Source organism: Apium graveolens, chromosome 3 (genome assembly GCF_009905375.1).
Source record: "Apium graveolens cultivar Ventura chromosome 3, ASM990537v1, whole genome shotgun sequence".
Taxonomy (NCBI): domain Eukaryota; kingdom Viridiplantae; phylum Streptophyta; class Magnoliopsida; order Apiales; family Apiaceae; genus Apium; species Apium graveolens.
The window spans coordinates 24,888,772-24,907,802 of NC_133649.1; the positions used below are offsets into that span (position 1 = coordinate 24,888,772).

Sequence of the window (19,031 nt, forward strand, 5' to 3'; positions counted from 1 at the left end):
TCTTTCAACCGATTAACAAAATAAGAATGAAAAGATTTGTTCAACGTAAATGTAGCTCCTGGATCGAAAAATCCATATAAGACCACATCATCATTCTTCCTCTCAATCTTAATCAGTCTTTGCAAGAGCCTACCAGGGAGTGAATTACATTACTTATAATATCCGTATAAAACATGAATATTGAATATGTAACGATAAAAAATTAACTTACGCCATATAAGCAGATATTGCAGCTTGGCCAATCATATCGAACTCCAACAATGCTTTCACATTTTCATGCAATATATAAATTATTTTCTCAGTCCCAAACACGTCCAAATCACACGGAATTGGTATTGACTCCCCAGTGGCTTTCATGAAGACTGCAGCATGTTTGTATAACACCTTGTACTGCTTTGGCACATTCTTGTTTAGCTTCATTTTTCTATAATTATCTTGAAGTTTCTGCAACTCATCTTTCCGCTTAGACTGCCCCTGCAACACTTCCTTTTTCTTTTTCTACACAGAATTAAATAAAACAAGAATAATCAGTTATTATTGACATAACTACTATAGAATGCAACAATCAATTCAGAGTATATTGACATAATTTTTATATAACATACCGCCACAGTTGGGTAGATGATCAATTCACGAGGCCATGCTACGTGAGAGCCAACTGCTTGGCGTACAACCTCAATTTCACCAGGTATGGGCACTGGAACCGACGCCTCTGGCTGGATGTGTCCGTCAACCGACACACGAACATGTCCGGGCTTTAGAGGGACTCCGTGTACTGAAACATTCATCTCTTCGTGATCATCAAAAACTGTTCCAAAAGCAACCTTGTTCTCTATGCAATCTAGTGCAAGCTCACATGACTGTGGACCCTACATTATAGTGAGGGATCAATTTAATTTTATTGCATAAATCCCAAGTCTGTAGGCATATATCTAGTAGATCTTAATAATATTTTACCTTCTTTCCTTGCGGAGGAGAGGGGTCAAAACCAACAAAGTCTTCATCATTTACCAACAACTGTTTGGCACTCAGCGGTTTAACAGCAACTCCAACATTCTGCTTATCAGCAGCTCCCTCTTTATTAACAGGTACTTGATAACTTGATTTGTCAGAGAACATAGGAGAGTGACCATTCAAAGCATTAACCAAGGCCTTAAGTTCAGCCATCTCCCGCTGATTTCTTTCCAACTGATCCAACAACTCTGCCTTGGTAATTTTAGTCTTTTTCGCTTTCGGCAAATTGAAGAATGTTGTTGGAGTGACAAAGCCGCCAACCCCTCGAACCTTTCCTGCGTGCTCAGGAGTCTGAAGTGCCGTAGTCAACACATCTTCTGTTCCATGTGGAACAAATTCACCCTTCTCCTTCATTTCAAGTAACTCAGCCTGTAAAATAAATACAAACAATTAGTGCATTATTTATGATGCAATTATCTTTGAAGGGAATGCAGTATTAAAAATATCACTTACAATTCTCGCATTTATTTCCGCTTGCTCTTCAGTAAGCTCATCAGGATTCTTTGGCATCCTAGCCTTCCACCAAAAAATTGCACGATCAGGTTTCTCTTTCCGCTTTAAGTTCCCTTTCTTTATCTGTTAAAAAAGAGAAAATGTTTAAACTCCCTTAAAACTTAGAATTGCAAAGCCAAATAGATATGGTTCTTACTTCTTCTTCTCGCAAACCAATATACCCCTTCCTTGACAAACGGTGATGATATTTCCGTTTACCCACTCTATTGCTCTGTAACTTACATTGTTCCTGCACCAAAATAAATTAGTAAAAATTAATAAATATTATTTAACCAAAATCTATTTAATCATTTAGCAAGTAAAATGGCAATCATGTATATTTTATTAGTAGAATATATTCATACCAGCCATTTGGGGCTCGTCCTCTCTGCAACAAATTTCTTCCAAGGTTCTTTACCAACAAACGCATACTTCTTCGGAGGCTTCATCAATTTCTTCTTTTTTCCAATAAATGGCATCACATATTTTGCAGTTAAATCAGCTTTAAACTGCCTCCATTTTTCACCTGCCGATTGTAGCACAAGCTTCTCACTTTCTGGGGAAATTTTGAATGTTTCCTAAAGAGCCACATAATATAAATTAGCCACATAATTTACAGTCACAATTTAAATAAAATGAAGAAGTCAACAAGGGATATAATTTACCTGGACATCATCCCATAATTTTGCTTTTAGATCACAATCCACTTTTGGCCAGTTTTCAGTATCGATTGGAATCATTGTCCTTGCGAGCATTCCTATGTAAGACTGTAAAGTAGGCCTGGTATTTCCGATGGGAACTCCAAAATCATTGTATCTAACTTTAAATTTCTTTCCCCGAGCTTTCTTCACCACTACTTTGTGAAGAGCTGAAACACCACGCGCACCTCCTAGCCTTTTTTTTGCAGATTCAGAAGTGGTCATCGTTTCTTCACAACTACTTTGAGTTTGATATTGTGGAGGGACTTGAACCAACTTTTCATTACAAGTCTCTGAAGTTTTGACATCAGGAACAATCTCATCATCAACCTTTTCAGAGTTATTCTTCCTGTCATTTTCTTCAAAAATTACTTTCTTGGCTTTTTGCTTTTTTGCCATTTTGCTCCCTTAGTCTGCATTAAATTGAATAATAAAGCCATCAGTTGAACAATATATTTTCAGTCCGTCATTAATTACAGTCAAGCATAAATAATAAATTATAAAATCAGCAAGTACGAATACAACTATACAAGAACAATAATTTACCTAAACTGCAATCAGTAATTAATCACATCCGAAATAACTCTAAAGTATTTTATAGAAGTACAATTAAATAATGCAAAATAATTAAAGAAAAAATAATGCCATCAATCAGTAATTATGGATGAACTACTTATATGATTATAACAATGCAAAACAAAAGAAAAAAAAAATTAACAATATATTTTACACATTATAACACAATTAAAGGCAAATATATATGGTTCATTCAGTCATTCGAATTCCCATTTAGATATATATTTTACATAAAGCTACATCATCAGTCAGTAACGACATTAGGTGCAGGAGTTTTAGTAGCAGTATTTTTAATCTAAATTCCCTCAACATTAGGTCTAGCAGTATGAGCGATATCATCAGTAGTGACATCAGTTACGGGGATTTCAGTGCAGAATGGGGGATGTTCCATGATCGTGTCTCCTAAGTCATCTTCATTATACAATTCTTGGTAGTCTCGAGTTGTGGAGGACAGAACAATAGACCAGGTAGCATCAACGGGATCTTCAAGGTAAAACACTTGCTTGACTTGGTCAACAGAAACATATTTATCTTTTTTGTGACCTTGTCGACTAAAATCCACAAGTGTGAACCCAAGATCATCAACCCTTATTCCTTTATCATTACTTGCCCATTGACACAGGAACAAGGGAGCTTTGAATGCATGGTAGTCTAATTCTCATATCTCTTGTATGATACCGTAAAATATCAAATCACTTTCTACGGGGTTCAAGTCCTTGGCACTAGAAACCTGGACCGCTTTAGCAATGACAGACACCCCGCTATTTTGAACAACGCGTATGTCATCTCGTTCCTTTATAAAATATCGCACTCCATTTACTAGATAACCTTGATAAGTTAGTACTGAAAATGATGGCTTGGCAGCGAGCCATCTTATCGTATCTGAAACACCTTTGTTGTTCTCCCTTAGTTCATCATTCACCTACAGATATTATAAGAAATTTTAAATCCTAAATAGCTAATAGTCGTCATTACACTACAGATCAAAGAACCTAATAAAACACTGACTTTGTTTTGAAACCAATCAGCAAAGAGCCGATTGTGCTCTCTCATGAGCCAATGTAAGCTTTTCCTTTTCCCTCGGTGAATTTCTTCAAGATATTCCTTATGCATTCTGAAAAATGCATATGGAATGATATATTAAAGACACATTACAAGACTAATTACTGGATAATGAGGAATTGAAAACAACAAACTGCATAAACTCACAGAATATATGGAAACACTTCAGCGTTGTTTAGAAGGACATGTAGATGTGCTTCATCTCGCTCCTTCTCTTCCACTGATTTTATCATCACAGCGGATAATGGACCTGATATCTTATTATCTTGGTCCTTTGGAAGACCGGCAGTGGAGTAATTCTGACTAAGAAACTCGGTGTAGAATTCTACGGACTCTTCTCCAAGGTAACTCTCTGCCATACAACCTTCAGGATAATAACGGTTTCGAACATAACTCTTTAGTACTTTATTAAACCGTTCAAACGCATAAATCCACCTATAAAATACTGGTCCATATAAGCGTAGTTCCTGGACCAAGTGGACTACTATATGTACCATTACATCAAAAAATGACGCATGGAAAACCTTTTCTAGATCGCACAAGGTTAGTATAACATTTGACTGCAGCTTATCCAGTTTTGACACGTCTACTACTTTGTTGCACAAAGCATTAAAAAAGAAACACAATCTAATAATTGTGACCCTAACATGCTTCGGAAGAACGGAGCGTATTGCAACCGAGAGTAATTGTTGGAGAAGAATGTGGCAATCATGTGATTTCAGCCCGTAAATATTGAAATCAGGCATGGAAACACAATTTTTTATGTTCGATGCATGTCCGTATGGAAGTTTCATCGACATTAATGATGACAAGAAAGTCCTTTTTTCTGCCTTTGACAAAGTAAAGGGAGAAGGAGACAAATAGGTTTTCTTTACTCCTACTTGGGGAGCCAAATCCAATCTAACGCCCATTTCCATCATATCACGATGGGCTGCCGCACTATCCTTTGTCTTATAGCGCATATTTAGTAATGTGCCAATCAGACTATCACATACATTCTTCTCGACATGCATGACATCAATACAGTGCCTAACATGGTGAAATTTCCAGTATTCTAACTCGAAAAATACTGACTTTTTCTTTCATGGACTTTCAACCTTCTTTGCCTTCTTCATTTTCTTCCCAAATTCAAATTTGATTTGTTCTTGCTCTGCTAACACTTCTTCTCCGGATAGGGTTCGACGCGGCTGCCCAAACTCTTGTTGTCCATTAAAAGCAGCCTTCTGCCTTCTATAAGGATGATGTAGAGGCAAATATCGATGATGCCCTTGGTAGCACATTTTCCTACTATGAGTAAAAAATTTAGCTACGGTGTCATCTCCACAAACTGGACAACACTTATAACCCTTATTAACGCAGCCAGATAAATTTACGTAAGCAGGGAAATCATTTATCGTCCACATTAAAACTGCTTTTAAAGTGAAAAATGATTTGTTATACGCGTCATACATATTTGGTTCCCCTTCCTTCCAAAGCTTTTTTAAATCATCAATCATCGGTTGTAAGTAGATGTCGATGTTATTACCAGGCTCATGCGGGCCAGGGACCAATATCGATAACATCATAAATTTTCTTTTCATACATAACCAGGGAGGAAGATTGTAAGTCACCAATATGACTGGCCAGCAACTATATCTATTAGATAGGCCATTATTGTGCGGGTTTATACCATCCGCCGATAAAGCCAAGCGAAGGTTTCTCGGTTCACTACCAAAGGATGGCCACCTATAATCTATATTTTTCCAAGATGGAGAGTCGGCTGGATGTCGCATTTTACCATCTTGTGTCCGCTGGTGCGCATGCCAACACATTAGTTTAGCGGTGGAAGGAGATTTAAACATATGTTTAAATCTAGGAATTATTGGAAAATACCACATGACTTTGGCTGGAAGATTAATCCTCTCTTCACCTTTCTTTGTCAACTTCCACCGAGAAAGTCGACATTTAGGACACTTGGTTGCATCAGCATGTACACCCCTGTACAGTACACAGTCATTCGGACATGAATGGAACTTTATATACTCTAGACCTAAATTGGAGAGGGTTTTTTTTGCTTCATATGCATTACTAGGTAACACATTATCTTTGGGAAGTAGAGACCCAACAGAAGAAAGGAGGTCAGTGAAGGCACTATCGGTAATACCAAACCTAGATTTCCAGTTATGCAACTTCAACATCGACTCTAACTTAGTACAGTCACTACCCTCATATAGAGGTTGCTCAGCATCGGCTACGAACCTCCTAAACTGATATAAATCATTATCATATTGACTCGAGTTATATGCCGCTTCACAAACATCAACAGTTTCCGAAGCAGCGACATGCTCCTGATCTTGCTCTGACGCTTCATTAGAGGCTTGCTCAGGAGGTGGGTCTGGAGCTTGCTCTTCAGGTGGACAACTAGCACTTGAAGATTTAGGACCCGTAGAAGCAGTCTCCCCGTGCCAAACCCAATGCACATAACCTAGACAAAAGCCATTGTCATAGATATGGCCCCTGATTGTTTTTATAGAGAATTTTTTAAAATTGGCGCATCGTCCACAAGGGCAAGGAATTTTGTTACGATCTTCAGAATTTTCTTCAGCATATATCAAGAAGTTTTCCACCCCCATTTCAAATGCTAAAGAATCCCTATCTTGCAAAATCCATGTCTTATCCATCAAATTTCCCTACCTGATAGCCACTATAAATATTAAAAATCCAACACATACCTATTTATAATTATTTAATAAAAGGCATATCAAATTTGTGTTGGTTACTGTAGGGATTAATTATATAAACTTAAAAGGAGTAAATACCTTGATATCCTAATAATTTATAGTACTAATTCATTACTCTAAGATCTTATACATATACCCAATTAATTACAAAACTAGACTAAATTTATAAACTAGACTAAATTAAACCAAGATAATTAAAACAAATTAAACCAAGATATTTGAAAATATCACATAATTAAAAACTAATAATTCCAACATTCACAGCCCAGACAATTGTTAAATTTCCTTCACATAAATAAAACTCAGTGATAACTTGAGTATTGAAACAAATTCAGCCCATAAATAAATAAATTAAAATTATCTGTTACTTGTATCTGTGAGAAGGATAATTATACAAAACAATTACTATAATACAACACAAGTAACAGATAGTTTATATCAGGAATGCAGAGACTTGTTCATATCAGAGAAATGACTATCATACAAAACAAGAAATGCAGAGACTTGTTCATATCTGAGACCTGTTCAAATGCAGCCCCAAAACCCCCCCCAAAACACACTAATATGTATGAACAACCCCCAGAAAACACATAATTAAAAACAGAACAGAAACATTTACATTTACATCAATGTACCTAAAACATTGATTTACATCAGTGTACCTAAAATATTTAACATGACATAAAATTCCCAAAAACAGGACATAAAACCCCCAAAAAGAAACAAACATAAAACCCCCAAAAACATAAAACATTTACATGCACAAAGAAGAAAAACAGTAAAGAAGAAAATAAGATAAACATAAAACATTTACATGCACAAAGAAGATATTAAACATAAAAATGAGGGAGATAAACAGTAAAGAAGTAAAGAAGAATATACCTCCGGATGCTTTCAATGTTCCGAAACCCCAATGTTCTAAACCCTCAGTGCTCCAACCTCCAAATGTTGTCTACCTCCAGATACTAGCTCCAACCTCCAGATACTAGCTCAATTTCAAGTTTAATTTGCTCTAATTTGAAGCTCCAAATCTTGAATTAGAATTGGGGCTAAAATTAGGGTTTCAGAGAAAAGAGAGAAGAGACGGTTAACAGAGACTAAGGTAAGAAGAGAGAAGAAAGGTAAGAAGACTAAGAGAGAAGGAGGGGAGAGATGAGAGAGACGAGAGAGGCGAGGGTCGGGGAGAGATGAGAGGCTCGCGGGAGGTTTTTTGGAAAGGGGGGAAAATATGTTTTGTTAAAATTAAAGGGGGGAAAGTGTACTGAAAAGCGGGGGGGGGGGGAGTTAAGTAATTTTTATTTTTTTTAAAAGGCCATAGACAACGGTTAACAAAATGAACTGATGTCAAAGTTAAAAACAAATTTGTGGCCTTTTTAATTTCTGAAGATAGACAACGGCTACTAAGTGAAACCGATGTCAATATGCGTATTCAACATCGCTTTTTACAAAACCGATGTTAAACTGCATTTTAACATCGGGTGCATTACATGCCGATGTCTAAGGACCGATGTTGTATCTACTATTTCTAGTAGTGGCAACTCAAGGTAATGATAAAGGTTTGCAGTTGCCATTGCCTTTCAGCTTCAAAGTTCCTAGAAAGAAGAGATCAGTGCTCCCAAAATACTGTCTCACGGGCACCTGAAGACTTCACCTCCAACTCCTACAAGTTCTACGTGAACAGGAATGCTCTTCAGCAAAGACACCATCTGAAGAAGGAAATGATCTTCTTATTGATAACAGCAGAATGATGATGTCTTCTAATGAGACTGCTCTGGGATCTATGTTGATTAATAATGTGTGTGCTGATTAAAAGATCCAAACTTTTTCTACTTGGTACTTCTGATGTATTTTAATAGGCAGGTTATAGGCATGCGGCATGCATGTAACTAATAATATTGCCCATATTTATGTTTTTGCCGGTATGTTCTACTATAGATAAAACACAGTCTATAGTACATACATTTTTTTGTGATAATTTTGTGTTGGATTCATATCATGCATTAAATAATGTACCAAATAAAGTTCATGATCTTGAGAATTAGCTTTCACATAAGTTGGTATAAAAGTAGTAGGTTCGGCTCTTTTTTATTAGATACATACTTTTGTACTTGTATAGTATACACATTAGCAAGAGGATGAGACAAAAGTAAGTTATTCATCTGTTGGGATTGAAATTTAAAAAAATCTATAGTACTTAAAAGAAATGTATGAGCAAAAAGAAGACTTCTGACTCAATAGTTGCCATTCGACTACATTACACATGAGGTGGAGGGATCAAGTGGAGGCATCAACCCCTTCTTCAACAATAACATGTTGTTAAAGGGTCAACCGGTACTCGTGCCTTTAGTGGGTTTGCCTTCTAATAGGCTTGCAATTTCACCACATACTTTTGATGGGTGTTCTTATTCTAACGTCTCTAATTTCAGATAATTTGTTCGATTTAAAAGTTGGTTGGTGGCATCCGTGCCAAAATATTGAGCTAGATCTTATAAATTCGTTCTTGTAAAGTGAAAGCGAGGATAGCACCCTCATATCATTACAAAAAGACTGTCATTTACTACCAACAAATCGGTTCGAAATGGCCGAGAATGGGAGGAAATGCGTAAGTGGGAAATGTCATTGGTGGAAAATGAAGATGACCACAGTCAATGTGGGACTCACGTGTTGATGTGTAGAGCCGCATGATACGGACCTACAATCCAACATGGAGTCCAACGTGGAGTGGGAGGCATCCAAGTTAGATGCCCCGTGAATGGAGGGAACCATCCACGTCACATGGTATGTTGGTTTTTTGATCATGCTTGAAATCATTTCCTACCACACATTTCGTACCAACGGTTATGAATGTGGTAAAAATTGGCTAAAAGATGGTGGGAATTCTGGGGTTTTTGAAAGGTATGTGTCGTAGATAATGGGTATATTGATAGAAATTCTGGATATTTTGTTTCAATTATGTATTCTATGCATTACTACGAGCAATACAAATATATTAAATAAAATATTTATATCAAAAAATGACCAGAATCAAAAGCAACCCAACCACAACTTCCAAACTTAACAAAAAATAAACATATAATTCTAAAGTTTAGATGAAAATAAAAAATATCACTAAAATGTCAAGTGCAAAAGGTTTTTTAAGCATTTAGTTCACTAATGCGAATGTAACTAATCTCCACCAACATCATCATCCTTGTCAGAGCCCTCACATACTGAAGTGAGGTGATCCTTGTTCTAAGACACAAGTCTTAGGCTTACCAACAAGGAGTTAGTCATCCTTGTTTTATTAGAAAAAGGAAAGACCTAAGATCTAAGACCTAAGATCCAATTCCAACGTAAAAGTAGAAGCATTTAGGTAACAAAAGGGATTGCAAGTGCTTGAGGAGGTGACTATGTTGTTTCGTTCTCAGATAATTTTGTAATAAAGTTTAACTATTTTATTTTGAGGAGGCTACATGTGTGTAACGCTCTAACATAAATAGATTGTGGTTAGTTATAAAGGCTTCTCCCCAACTATAAATCAGTATCTTTATAGTAGAGAAAATCTTGAGTCGAGGGAGGACTCGGGCACTGGACTAAGGGTAAGTGGACTCCAATTACTCAGTTAGCCACCACCAACCATCATTTTATCGAATGTGACTACTATCTTGTTTTTCGTAACTTTACATTCTGCATTTAATTAGTTACTCAAATATAAGAAGTTAAACGTACACACGAGAAAGGAAATTTTGTAAAAGCCAAGCTCTAAATTTTAAAAAGGTAATAAGCTATCCAACCCCTTATTGAATTCTTACACTGGGACCTATCACATTGATTCAAATGGTCTTAGAACGCATGAGGACGTGGATGCATTACAGCTAATTAGGTGGAAATTATTAGATGTCATAATTAAGTGGGGTTGCAGTCAGAAAGTCTGTTGGTATAACATCCAAGCCCATAACTGAATGCGTACAGGACTCAACAACCCATCAAAGGTTAGCCTGGAATATCTAACGATTTGGTATACATTAGATGTTGACTTGTATCTATAAAAATCCCAAATACTCTTATTATGCATGTGGGATGCTACAGTTAGTGAGGTATTTGAAACGAAATCTATAGAGTGAAAAAGCTGAAGAATAGAAAATGCAAACATGAATTCATTTGGTACATAAATTTGTAGTGTTGTCATTCCTTGTACAAGAGCATGAAATTAAAGTCTTATGAACCACAATAATTATGATGACACTTCTTAACTCTAGCTATGATCTTTTAGTTCCTCATACTCCAATTATTTCAATGATTTTGAATCAAACTTAAAACCCGTAATTGCTTTGAAATCATTGTACATGTTCAAATATATTATTAATAAAATAATATTCATAACAATCAACTCTAAAAAATATTTTAGCTCCTTCCATCAGTATGATCATTTTTATCAAATTAAATTTTTATAATTTAAAATACTACATAAACATAGACACACAGGCGCAAATATATATATATATATATATATATATATATATATATATATATATATCCTTGGTAATTTTTTTAAAAACATTTGGGTCAAAAAAATTTAGAGCCCAGTCGTTAGCCCTCCCTCTCATACCTTTGAGGACCTGTCGTGGCGGTCATGGCCAATTGTCATTAACACGCCTAATTTTCATGATACCGGTTTTCGTCCTGGACCCTTTATGTTTTTGTGGATTCCTTTCTTAATACATAGTTTAGTTGTAAAGCTAAAACATTCATATTATTTTCGTATGTTAACTCAAGCCCTCCAAAACAAACACAATTTTTTGAATCACTACTTTTGATAAAAAAAACTTGAAAATCTTGTTGAATGTGCTGATGGGCAGAAATGGACCATATTTTTATTTTGGAATAAAGCGTAACTCTTCTATAACTCATATACCTATACTCATTTCAAATAAATATTTCTAGAAGTAGTTTTCTTTTGTTACCAAAACTTGATTCACCATCACTTTTTGATATATAGTGCATTGAATATATTTAAAGGTAAAAGAATGGAATATATTTATAGGTAAAAGAATGGCGGGCTAAAGATGCTAATTATACCTCATTCAAAAACTTATTCTTAGATCTGGGTATCTCCAGCTGAAAGATGGATTAATTTAAGTTTTAAGTATGGTACTTAATATCTATACAAAATTTTATAAAATAATTTAAACCATTATCAAATTTGAACTTTTGGGATCTCACCATTTATAAAATAATTAATAAGACATATTACATTGGATTTTATGAATTTTTCTTTATAAATATCATGACGATAACCAACTTTATTCAATTGCATATTTTGTTGGTAATTAAAATAACTAAAATGGTTGTAGATTGTGATATAGTTTGATGGAGGACATGGTAATGACACAAAATGTTTTAATGGAGTCGTATAAAAATATTTATGCAAAGGTTGAGAGCTTTTTTTTCATAATATGTAAAAAATGTAATTTATTTGATACTATGTAAATATAGTGCAATATTCTAATCCGACTACCCATCTACTTTTCATAATTATTATATTATACGTACCTAGGACCTATAATTTAAGACTTCTACTAAAAAATACCATTTTAAGTTACTAATTCCATTAAAACCTTATTGAGTCAGAGTTGATAAAAATCACATAGTGTAGTCAAATATAAAATATTTTGGTATCCTTTGGAACAGACAAGTATTTTGGAGGCCGGGACCCCGGTGAATGAAAGTTTATGCAATGCGTGTTGATCGAGGTGAAAGACTAAAGGAACACTCATCAATTATGCTCCTATACATGGACTTGTCCACAGCAAACAAAATTCAATTTTTAATGACAAAAAAGTTGTGTACGTCGAAGAAGATACGAAGAGTGAATTCATTATTCCCCTCTGTAAGAGTCCTTTTACACTCTTTAATAGTTAGAATTTACTATAAATTGATTTAAATTTTGGGGTGACTCTTTTGATACATTAGGAAATTTTACATATCAAATATAAATTATATTACTCATTGTTAGGCTGCGAGCAAGTCATAACTCCATAATAGTAGGATGTGTTCGTTTCTGGCGAGCTAGGCGAGCTAGGATTTAATATTGGGCACATAAAAAAATACCTATATATTTATATATGTAAAAGTTCTACTTAGTACTTTTAAATAATGCACTAAATAGAGTACTATATGTTCTTCTATATATATTTGTATATATATATATAATTTAGTATCAATGTAAATGTTAAATATAACATTTTAAAAGTTGTGATTATTTTAAAAATGTTCATGAGTTGATATGTATTAAGTTACTTATCAGCTAAATTTTTGTAATAAGCAACATGGTTAGATAAACAAAGAATTGGCTCTAAATTAATATAGTGAACTTTATGTGGGGGTGGAATTTAGTGATGGAATATAGTCTCTTGTTGCATAGAATACACTACAAGATCAAAGGCTAAATTTGACGGGAAAAAATCGGTCGAATTTAGGACTTCGGTCGTATTTAACTAAATTTAATTAGCAAACTACGACTGGATATTTAGGACCGCTTAAATTCAACTGAAGAAATTTGACCAAGGGTAGTCGAATTTAATTATTTACCTAAAATTTGAAAATCCTTCCCAAATAAATAAATATTTTAAAAAAATTTATAGATCCTGCCCAAACAATTAAATCTTTCAAAAAAATTTAAAAATACCGCCAAAATATAAAATTCAACCGTATACAATCTAAAATTAATTTCAACTATTTTTGGTTGCAATATCCAACCGAATTTGATTAATTTCAACTTACACCAGATTTTAAAAAGCAAGAGAATTCTGCTCAATTTTATTTTATAATTTCAACATAACAAAACTAGGAAATCTTGGAACATATATTTCAACAACCACAATTCTACACAATATTATCCGCAACTAATACAACACAAATGAATAAAGAGACAATGTCAACAAACAGATTTAATGGGTGAAAAGATCCGATAATTACTATTACAATGTACTAAAACCATCTCTTTTTTCCTGCTAGGTATTGCATCAAACATCTTGTTTGCGCTAACAGTGCTGGTGAAATTTGCATCTTTGATATTGCTACTACTTCCGCAGCTACAAACATCAGACAAAGACAGGTCTAACCAAATTTTCTTATCAAAATAATTTTATTTAATTTGCCATTTTAACCGTATGGATGCCACACACACACACATATATATATATTAGTGATATATTTAAAGTTTCAGATTAAAATAATTTTATTCGTTTAGTCATTTTAAAAGTTAAGCATCACTTTGACTAGTACAACTATCTAGCATAAATTTTAAGTTTAAAACAAATAAAGAAATTTGAAAATTATATAACGCATAATTTATTTTTTTAAGAACTAAATTTTTCAGTTGGATATCTTTTATTCTCTCCCATATTCATAATTTCAAAATATTAACTAACATTTAAATAAACTTTTTCATTAAAAATTAAAATTCAGAAAAATCCTAAATGCAACTGAATTCCATTGAAATATAACTTCAATAAAGGGCGGGAAATTTCCCTCACCTTTTGTTTTGAATATTTTAAAAGTATGGGTAAATTTCCCACCATTTTTAAATATAAAATTTTACTGAAATCGGTTGAATTTAGGAGTGCCAAAAAAATTACTTGGTGTAAAAATTCACTCCATTTTTTATTGGGGCTAGATTCGACCAAAAAAAATTGGTCTAATTTAATGGATATATTCGACCGATTTAATTTCTACCATTTTATTTTCAACCATTTTCGGTTATAATTGGTTGTAAATACGACTGTTTAAATACGACTATTTGAATTTGACCGAGGCCGGTCGAATTTGGCCATGTCCAAAGGATTCGACCTTCTGCGGTTAAATTTAATCCCGGTCGAATTTAAATCAGTTGTGTTTAACCTTATTTTCTTGTAGTGATAGTTATTGTCAGATTATAACTAATTTTTAACTAAATATTAACGATTTCAAAACAAAATATTATATTGGGAAACAAATGAGATATGTATACAAAACAGTTCTTATCAAGAATATATATTAGTTAATATCTGTGTTCAATATTATATTCTATTTTTTAAGTTAGAAGAATGTAATAAGATGGAGAATTCACATCTAGATTACATAAAGGTTTTAAAGTCTAACAACAATTATTATAACATTTGTTTTAGTGATCTTATTACTTATTAAACCTTTTTTTAGATTGGGTAATTAATAAAAATAATCCGTATTTTTATGGAGAATTTCAATCTATAAATGAGAATGTTTCAAACCCATTAAGGACGGAAAAAGTCCACATGGAGTTTACATATCATGATACAATATATGGCATATTTGTCATATTTTAATTTAATATTATAATAAATATTCCATTCAGTCCAAACAGGGTCATTATCACCATCACCTTCGCTCCAAAAAAACAAGATTAGATTTGTATTGCAGGTCTTGCGGATATCGAGAATGCATTATCGCCAATTAATTCACTAGATGTAGTGGTTTTCAATTAGCATTGGAGACCACATTATGATATTGAAAAGGTGATATTGTCGATAATAATTATGGTATCAGTGTTGATACAAAGAATAAGATGGATTTTTCTCTTCAATTATCGGTACATAATTGGACTAGCGGATACACGCCATTATTTCATCATTGAATTAGAATTGTAAGGATGATATTTAACAGTTGTCTCCGATTTATTAGTCAATTTGGGAATATAAAGCATCTAAATTTTTTTCGGTTTGTCTCGTGCAAATTTTTTTATTTTAATTATTGTATTAGTATTTAACAGTTGTCCAATTATGTATTTTAATCACGCACTATTTTTATCGTGCACTAAGCCAAGAGTCTTCACGGAAACAATCTCCCTTCACTTTCGAATAGGGCGGTCTTAGTCTAAGCCGCATATTAGATTTTTTTGGTATATCACTTATCTGAAATCTTATACTAGTGTCACTTTCATATTTATTATTATGTTTCTTGTATTATTTTATTAAAATTGTGAGAATATTTAGAAAAAAATTAATTTTTTTCTTACGAATTGATAAGTTAAGGTCTTCATATGGATCACTCTCCGCATAAGGTAGAGATACCTGTTATAGTTGGTGGGTTGCGATTAATAGTACTGAATGTCAAAAGTTGGAGTCAACTTAAAAACAAATTCAAATTCAACAATTTGACATTTATCCTCTAAAATTGAAAAACAAATCCTCTAAAATTTGATTGTATATAAAAAAAAATTCTCCAATGATCTCACTCCAATATATATCCATTTATTGAATAATAATTTTAAAATAATCGAAACAGTAATCCAGGATTCAACACTAGTTAGCTGTACTAGTCGAACTTATGCTTGACTATTAAAATATCAAACCAAATAAATTTATTTTTATATAAAATTTTGGTTATATCACTAATATATATATCTATTGACATCGATACGGTTGTATCATTGGAAAATATTTTTAAAAAAATCGAAACAGTAATTTAGGATTCAACACTAGTTAGCTATACTAGTCAAACTTATGCTTGACTGTTAAAATATCAAACCAAATAAAATTATTTTTATATAAAATTTTTGTTATATCACTAATATATATATATCTATTGACATCCATACAGTTCGATCGTTGAAAAATATTTTTAAAATAATCGAAACACTAATTCAGGATTGAACACTAGTTAGTTGTATTAGTCAAACTAATGCTTGACTGTTAAAATGTCAAACCAAATAAAATTATTTTGATATGAAATTTTGCTTATATCAATAATATATATATCTATTAACATCCATACGGTTGGATTGTTGATTTTTCTTTTAAATAATCGAAACACCAATTCAAAATAATCGAAACACCAATTCAGGATTCAATATTAGGTAGTTGTACTAGTCAAACTGATGCTTGACTATTAAGTCAAACCAAATAAAATAATTTTGATATGAAATTTTGGCTATATCACTAATATATATATCTATTGACATCCATACGGTTGGATCGTTGAAAAATATTTTTAAAATAATTGAAACATAAATTGAGAATTAAACACTAGTTAACAGTACTAGTCAAACTGATCCTTGACTGGTAAAATGGCAAATCAGATAAAATTATTTTGACATTAAATTTTGGTTATATCACTAATATATATGTACTGACATCCATATGGTTGGATCTTTCAAAAATATTTTTAAAATAGTCGAAACATCAATTCAGGATTAAACACTGGTTAGTTGTACTAGACAAACTGATGCTTGACCATTAAAACGACAAACTAAATAAAATTATTTTGATATGAAATTTTGATTATTACACTAATATATATATATATATATATATATATATATTGACATCCATCCAGTTGGATTGTTCAAAAATATTTTTAAAATAATTGAAACATAAATTCAGGATTCAACAATAGTTAGTTGTACTAGTCAAACTGATGCTTGACTGTTAAAATGAAAAACTAAATAAAACTATTTTGATATGAAATATTGGTTATTAATATATATATCTATTAACATCCATACAGTTGGATTGTTCAAAAATATTTTTAAAATAATTGAAACATAAATTCTGGATTAAACACGACTTAGCTGTACTAGTCAAACTGATGTTTGTGAAAATGAAAAACCAAATAAAATTATTTTGATATGAAATTTTAGCTATATCATTAATATATATCTATTGACATCCATACGGTTGGATTGTTATTTTTTTTAAATCATCGAAACACCAATTCAGGATTCAATACTAGGTAGTTGTACTAGTCAAACTCATACTTGACTATTAAAATATCAAACCAAATAAAATAATTTTGATATGAAATTCTGGTTATATCACTAATATATATATCTATTGACATCCATACGGTTTGATCGTTGAAAAATATTTTTAAAATAATCGAAACTTAAATTCAGGATTAAACACTAGTTAGTTGTATTAGTCAAACTGATACTTGAGTGTTAATAAATATTATTATTTCTCAAAGTTAATAGTGTACTTCTAGAGTCAATTTGATATTCTTATAGAAAAAAATTATTTCCTAATAATTTGTAAAATATTAATATATTAAAAAACTAACATCTTTTTTTGAATAATTTTTATAATGATTCAACCGACAAATGGACCACTTTTTCTGATTTTTTCCAAAGAAAAAAACCCCGCCTTTGACTAAAAGAACATAAATCCCATTTTTTCTTTTTTTTGCAAAGAGAAATTAAAGCTTAGCAAAAAAAAATAGAAGAATAGACAAAAAAATATGATAAAGTGATAAAAGAACAAAAGCATTTTGTTTTTGGGTAAATATGAAAATTTATTATTAGACCCAAAAATACAAAATGCTAAAATGGTCTGACCCATCTAAGTTAACCCGACCCATGTTACAAAGCCATCACTTGAAATAGCCAGGTACTATTCCTAATCGTAAATCACAATAATTCATTTGTAGCGTTTGGGTTTCCATCAAAACTAGAAGCTTAGCAAACCAAAAAAAATATACGGTGTATCTCCATCCAAATCCACGCTCATCAAGCTAATCCGACCCACTGATGTCCAATCAACCGCTATTTGGGGCACCGCTGCTCTCGCTGACGGTACCTATCTCGTTCAGGTATATATATATCTCTCTCTCTCTTCCCCCTCTATCTCTTTGATACAAGACTTTCATTCTCTTTTATTTAGGGCTTCTTTAATTTGGGACTTCTTTGATTTAGAACTTTTACAGCTTGGGGATTTTGAATTTGGGATTTTTCGATCTAGGGTTTTCCTTTTCAAATGGGTTTCAATTTGCATTATCCCCAGCTAATCTAGTTGATAATCTTGAACCTTCATTTATTTGGATTCTGTATTTGAGAGGCATATCGAGCTCTCTAGTTTGTTCTATAATGAAGTGACATCTCGATAAGTATAATGACTTATAGAGATCTCTGTGTTCTCTATAGGTATATTTGACTTGTTGAGATCTCTTAATATTTGCATCCTAAATGACTTGTCGATATGTCTTAGATCTCTACAAGTAGAATTGACTTGTCGATATCTCAGAGATCTCTATATATATTTTGACTTGTCGATATCTCGGAGATCTCTAATAATAATTTGACATGTCGATATCTCCAATCTTTATATCTACATTTTGACTTGTCGATATCTCTGAATTCTCTACATGCAGAAATAACTTGTCGATATCTTTGAGACTTCTCTATAAGCCATTTTGGACTTCTCGATATGTCATTCTAGATTTCTCGAATGACTTCTCTATATTACTTGATCAGTGACTTGTTGATGTCTTCACTCTGAACATTTTTCATAAACAAGATTTATTCAACTCGAAGCTTTTGTTTCATTTCTCTGAGGCATGAACTATCTTGAATCTTCTTCCAGAGTTTATTCTTTAGGTTTGAACTGTTTATAAAAAAATACTCCAGTCTAATCTTATAACCATTTTACATACTCAAGTAATACAATACAAAATATAAAGATAATTATCAATCTACTAG

At 32.6% G+C, this 19,031-nt stretch overlaps 1 protein-coding gene across 1 annotated transcript; it reads right to left on the minus strand.

Annotated features, from left to right (window-relative positions):
• Positions 1-4,924: 4,924 nt before the first annotated feature.
• Positions 4,925-6,502, minus strand: LOC141714006 (uncharacterized). Its single transcript, XM_074517555.1, has one exon. It carries the CDS (start codon positions 6,500-6,502, stop codon positions 4,925-4,927), a length of 1,578 nt encoding a protein of 525 aa, XP_074373656.1.
• Between the last annotated feature and the right edge of the window lie 12,529 nt (positions 6,503-19,031).